We start from the raw sequence: 6928 nt of genomic DNA, 5'->3' as shown, positions 1-6928 counted from the left end.
TGAATTTTATTGGTATTGGATTTTTTAGCATTTCCCCATAACTGAAGGCCGTAAGTCCATATGGGTTTTAAAAGGGATTTATAAATTAAAAGTTTAACATTAAAGTTTGAAAATTTATTGTTTGTGATTAATGATTTGAGTAACCGCAGACGGCTATTTAACAACGAGCGTTTATTTTTAATGTGCTGAGCCCACGTGAGCCGACTATCTAGTGTAAGTCCGAGATACTTGACAGAAGAATAGGAGGGGATTTGTACTCCATATAGGGAGACACCAGGACAAGGGAGAAGTCTTAAAGTAAAGGTAGTATGAACTGATTTTGATTGATTAATTTTAAATCGCCATTTAGTGTACCATTCTTCCATTAGGTGTAGGTGATTTTGCAAATTGACGGATGCAATCTGTGGGTCAGAGTTATAGGATAAGATAGCTTTGTCATCAGCATAATCTGCAACAATGGTGTTAGGAGTTGTGGGTTGGTCTGAGGTATAGATATTAAAAAGGATTGGGGATAGGATACCTCCTTGTGGGACTCCCGCATTTATAGAGGCTATGTCAGATACTGAAGAACCAAGACGAATTTGGAAAAAACGATCAGTTAAATAGGATTTAAAAAACAGGTAGTAAGAGGGATGCAAACATTTTTTTAATTTATATAAGAGGCCGTCATGCCATACCCTATCAAAGGCCTGTGAGATGTCAAGAAACGCACTTGTGCAATATAATTTTTTTTCAAGCGAATGCGATATAACATCTACTACTCTATGGATTTGATGTATAGTGGAGTGAGGAGCCCTAAAACCAAATTGGGAATTAGGCAGTATATTATTGACAGTGAGACAGCAAAGTATTCTTTTAAGTAATAATTTTTCAAAAATTTTTGCAAAGAACGGTAACAGACTTATTGGTCTAAATGATGTTGGTAGGTCAGGGGGTTTATTAGGTTTAGGAACTAATATGATAGTTGAAAATTTCCATAATAGAGGGAAATAAGAGAGTCTAATGATTGCATTAAATATATGGGTTAAATGTATAATAGCTTTTTTTGGAAGGCATTTTGCAACTTCAGCTGTTATAAGGTCAAAACCAGGGGATTTGTTGGAAGGGTATCTAGCAATAGTGAATTTTACGTCATTTGGAGTAAAACATTTAACTGGAAGATAGAGTGGTAAAGGTGCATCAAGGTATGTCATTACAGAACTAGTCATTTCAGGTGAATGTATATTCGGATGAGGTTTGAAAGTGTCAGCTAGATGTTCTTTGAATAACTCTGCCTTTTCCAAGTCAGAGATAGCTAGACTTCCGTTATTTTTTTTAATTGGGAGATTAGTTGTTTTATATCTAAGAGCTTGTTTGGTAGCTCTCCACAGGCTACCATCCTTAGATGTTAGGCTACATAAGTAATTTTTATAGGAGTTAGTTTTGTGTTGAGCAAGCATTTTTTTGAGTTTATTTGCTAACTTATTATATAAGTGTTTATGTGACGGAAGTCTGGTGCGTTGGAACAAAGCTCTAGCTCTACGTTTATCAGAAATTAATTTTCTTATTAGCTCTGGTAAAACAACTGTTTTGTTTTGGCAAGGAGTTTTATCTTCAGTAGCTGTCCAGGCAGCTGTTTGTATGATATTAGTGAGATTTTTTACAGCCTCATCTATGTCCTCAGTATTTTTAAGTTTTGAACTTAGTTTAATTTTCTGATTAACAAGATTATGAAACATATATCGATCTGTGTTTACTTGAAATAACTTGGGATGACTTAGATGAGTTTGTGGAGTTGAATTAATAGTAAGTAGGACTGATGAATGATCAGAGTTAAGCTCAAGGATATTGTCTATAGTATAATTTAAAGTATTCGGTATTTTAGCTACAAAAATATCAAGTATGTCTGGATTTTTACGAATGGACAAAGGCCAATATGTTGGGCCAGGAGGAGCAAGAATATTCAATTTTTTTAATGATACAAAATCATGTAGAACAAGACCACGGGGGTTATTTGAGCGACAGCCCCAAATTTGGTGTTTGGCATTGAAGTCGCCACCGACAATGAAATTACCTTTCAAAGTGTTAAAATAATTGTTGAACAACATGTTCGTGACCTTATGTTTGGGAGGAGAGTATAATGCAGCAATAGTAAATGAATTGTTATTAAGTTTTAAGGATATGGAACAGGATTGTATATAGTCTTGGGAGTAATTGGGAAGAGGTATGAATGGAATAGAAGANTAATACGTATCAAATTATTATTCGAATACAACTTAAAATGTATTGTTAAAACTCGTTATTTTGGGGTATTATGTCTACACATTGTGAATTCCTAAGGATTATTTTACTTTTACGGTACCCTAATATATATACTTAAACTNACACACTGTGAATTCCTGAGGATTATTTTACTTTTACGGTACCCTAATATATATACTTAAAGTGTACTTACACTTCAGTAAAAAAAATAATAATAATAAATCAGGTAAATAATAATAAGCTACAAGGTTAATTTAAAATAAATTATATAATCATTGCTGCGTAATTTCTTTACATACTTTTAAGCAGGGTCTCTTTAATACTTATCAAATTATTGTTAAAACTCGTTATTTCAGGGTGATACGTCTAGACACTGTGAATACCAGAGGGTTATTTTACTTTTTATTAGGTCCTTACACATTTTTAAACGGTTTGAGTTATTTTTTACTAAAAATGTTATTCATAACAGTAAAAATATAATTTTAGAAACTAATTAACTTAAAAGGCTAATTTAAATAAATAAATATTTCATATATACTGCAGACATCTGTTTTAATAATATCAAAATTAATCTTAGTGTTTATTGTTGTTGTAACACGTTATTTAAGCAGTATAAGTTATTTTTAATCAGTTGGGGAGACGCCTATATAATTTACCGCGCCCTTATATTCATATTAAGGTGACCACATATTTTGTTTAAACCAGTTTTATTTTACTGTCTATTACTATCGACTTCACCGTTTTTTTCTGTGATGAGTACTCTTGTTTAAAAATCATGCATTTATCTCCTAAATCTCGAAAACGAAGGTTTTTGTTACAAAATCATTCTCAGTAAAAATGAACAATGTAAGTATATTTATTTATTTTTTTTTAATTTAACATTAACAACTTTTTTTTTTTTTAGACCACTTCTGATTATATCGTTCAAGAATTGGAAAATGAATATCTACATGACATCAGCTCATACCTAGAGAACTTTTGTGCTAATAACTCGAGCAGCGAAATGGAACTTAAAAATGTAAAAAACGACAATCTTAGTGTTTCGGTATGTATATAAAAAAAAAAATAATAAATAATATTAATAATAAATTTTGTACGAAATATTTTTTGAAATTTAATTTTTTATATACATATCATATCTTTTATTAACAAAATAAATATTTTTTGTAGAATACTCCTGTATATAACAGCACACAGTTTCTGGAAATACTAAAAAATATTCCCGAAGAACGTCCATAAATGTTCTCACCCGTCTATTTCAATGACAATGGTGATTTAGTTGAATTCCCTGATAATGAATTGGGAATTCAATGCTATGACGATGAATTTAGTGTTTTAGTAAGCATAATTATTATTTTTTTAAATTTTTTTAAAATTTTTATATCGAAATAAAAAATGTATTTCTGTTAATAGACTCAAGGAACATATGGACTTTGTTACCGCGTCATTGATGACCGGACAAGCCCCGATCACTTCCCCGAAATTAATGATTTGTCAATACTGTCTAATTGTTATCATTGTAAGTTGTTTTTAAATAAACTTAGTTTATTTTAAATAACATATTTTTTTTTGTATTAGCTGTACCAAGAAACGAATCACCTNCATATATATTATAATGTTTATAATATTATTATAATCTGTATTATACTTATCGATTAATGTCGTACATATATATTTTGTCTGAATTATTACTGGTATCCCTCCCATTGTTATAAATTATTACCGTATTTAACAACTGTAATAAATTATTTTTAATAAAATAATAGCTTCGACTGGAAGGATTGCATTCTTCATCCGTCAACGCATTAGAGACGGCAGACGGTCATAATTTTTACAAAGGCATCTGTTTTAAATCCTAATGACATATATGTGTAAACATTTCACTTTAAGACTGAATGTTTTCACGCCATTACAAATGACAAATTTACAAATTTATCAATTAATTGTCTTGGGTGACGTTTATAAAAATGTAACAAGTGCTGTATAACATGTAGAAACCTGAATATTTTTTCTCAGACCACTTGATATACTTTGGTCATTATGCTCGCGATATACGATGTACTTGTGCGATTAATGACCGCGCACCACCATCACTGATGCAGCGGATAATACAGTAACAATCCGTATTTATAAAGACATCAATAAAGATTATATTCACTTTTTGACTAAGCGTTATTAGCGGCTCGTTACCATATTGCTTAAAAATATTCAGTTAAACGTATACAAGTACTAGTATTTATTATTATTTTTTTTTTTTATTTAAATTTAAAATTGAATAACAATGACTGATGTACATTTTACTGATGCTGCACAAGGTAAGTTTTTTTGAATGTATATTTCGATATTTTCGACACACAAATTGTTTTTACACATTTTTTCACAGCCACCTCTTCCACGACTGTTCCAAACCACCATTCGGTTAAACGTAGGGCTAACAACAGTAGGGTAAAATCCAAAAGGTTGCGTATACAATTGCCGGACGCGAAAAATTTCATCGAGATTGATTCCGCATTGAAGCGAGGAGCCGTTTGGTTTTATCGGAAAAACGTGGAAAATTTCGCGAGCTATCGAGATTTTCTGCGCGCCGTTAAACCCGAGCTGGTTGCCAAACTCGGTGAAATCACAGCTGTTCGGTCTATTAAATATAATCTCAAATTGGAGGCCTCTTACCATATACCGCGATCGGAAGCACCGCCCGAGGACCGTGCCTTCAAGACACGGGCTAGGGCGTTGTTCTCTGACACGGATATTGTAGGTGCGGTCAATGACGAATTAGAGATTATTCTCGCTGAGGAAGACGTGTACTCGGGTAGGGGTAGCGGATTCACGCTAGCGCATATCGACGGACTCATGCTCAGCGTATACAAGTATACGCCCCTCACCGGCTCATCATATATTCCGGTCCCACCTGAAATTTTCCATAGAAAGGCAATCATCAACCCACAGAATAAAAAAGACGAGTGCTGTTTCAAGTGGGCCATTTTGGCGAGACATGTTAAGGCTCATGATAAATCTTTCGTCGGTAAACATTATTTTGACGAGGAACACAGGTATGATTTCACGGAGTTGACGTTCCCCACACCAGTGTCCCAAATTAAAATATTTGAACGACGTAACCCTAACGTGTCCGTCAACGTGTACGGCTTGGAACGGGACAATGTTAATATGAAGTGGTCGGTGTATCCGCTAAGAGTCGCCGACCAAGAGCAACAAAATCATTTTGACCTGTTGTATATCGGTGACTCTGACAAGTATCATTACGCGTACATTTCAAATTTTTCGAGGCTCGTGCGCAGCCAAAAAACGCAACATCATGGCCGTATATACACTAATAAACGTCGAATCCGCTATTTTGATATGCGACATGCATATATTTAGATAAAGTCTGTACGTAAAATGTTAATTTTAAAAAAAAAAAAATTTTTTCAAAACATTGTGTGCCAGATGGCTGTATTGATGATTACACTATAGCACTTGAGATTAATACAGCAGATGGCCCAACGCGGCGTCNACACCAGATGGCCCAACGCGGCGGCGACGGCGTCGGCGATGTCGCCGTCAATTAGATTAATTGTTATTATACGAGTTAATAAGCTTGACCGTTATTCGTATAGTGAATAATAAATCAATATTTTTTTTTGTAGACAATATACAATAATGACGACTTTTCAAGTTTTCTTATAGCAAAACACATTCTTAAATAAACACTACCGCCGCCGCCGCCGACGACGACGACGTAATCACTGGAACATATATATTATAATGTTTATAATATTATTATAATCTGTATTATACTTATCGATTAATGTCGTACATATATATTTTGTCTGAATTATTACTGGTATCCCCCCCATTGTTATAAATTATTACCGTATTTAACAACTGTAATAAATTATTTTTAATAAAATAATAGCTTCGACTGGAAGGATTGCATTCTTCATCCGTCAACGCATTAGAGACGGCAGACGGTCATAATTTTTACAAAGGCATCTGTTTTAAATCCTAATGACATATATGTGTAAACATTTCACTTTAATTTTCACGCTATTTTAAATAACTATATTTTACTATAATAATTAAAACGTATATAAATTAGACATGCAGACGTATCAAATATACGATGGAAAACTGAATTTTTTGTCTTTCCTTAATACTACTATATGCATGGGTATGAATGACGTAGGTGGCCAGTGTTCATTACAATCATTTATCTAGTAATATTCTAATATCTTTGTCGTACACACCTCATCCGTTATCACGAAATAATTATCTAAAAGATATTTGGAAAGGAGGAGGGAGGGGGCAGCAGCATAACATTGTATGCTGACTTCTAATAGGTTCTCAGTATTTGTTAATCTATTGTGTGCGCAAGATGGATTATTTCAATGATATATCGGATAAATTGAATTTTCTTGTTGAAAACGATCCGACGGATAGAGTTTTCAAACTAGTTAGTAAACTATCGAGATTTACAATATTTTGCAGAACGTCTAGGCGATAAAGTCAACGGTGTAGGTGGAGACTTTTTACATTACAAAGGTTGTGAATTATCGGATATGGGAAAAAATTCGGACAATCATGAATGTGCATGCTATATTACGAACTTTTGGATTCAATCGAAACAATTGCAAAGACGACGAATGCGAACCGCAGCGACAGTAAAGCCTATTGGACCTTGAGACTTTAA

The 6928-nt window shown here is 33.3% G+C and overlaps 1 protein-coding gene across 1 annotated transcript; it reads left to right on the top strand.

Moving 5' to 3' along the window:
* Window positions 1-4099: 4099 nt before the first annotated feature.
* LOC126908255 (uncharacterized) lies at window positions 4100-5619 on the top strand. Its single transcript, XM_050690168.1, has 2 exons — window positions 4100-4112; window positions 4562-5619. Exons 1-2 carry the CDS (start codon window positions 4100-4102, stop codon window positions 5617-5619), a joined length of 1071 nt encoding a protein of 356 aa, XP_050546125.1.
* Window positions 5620-6928: the final 1309 nt, after the last annotated feature.

The sequence above is a fragment of the Daktulosphaira vitifoliae genome, unplaced genomic scaffold (assembly GCF_025091365.1).
Source record: "Daktulosphaira vitifoliae isolate Bord-2020 unplaced genomic scaffold, ASM2509136v1 Scaffold_5, whole genome shotgun sequence".
Classification (NCBI taxonomy): domain Eukaryota; kingdom Metazoa; phylum Arthropoda; class Insecta; order Hemiptera; family Phylloxeridae; genus Daktulosphaira; species Daktulosphaira vitifoliae.
Note: the sequence above shows the minus strand (reverse complement) of the source record. Positions and strands in the feature narration are given on the sequence as shown.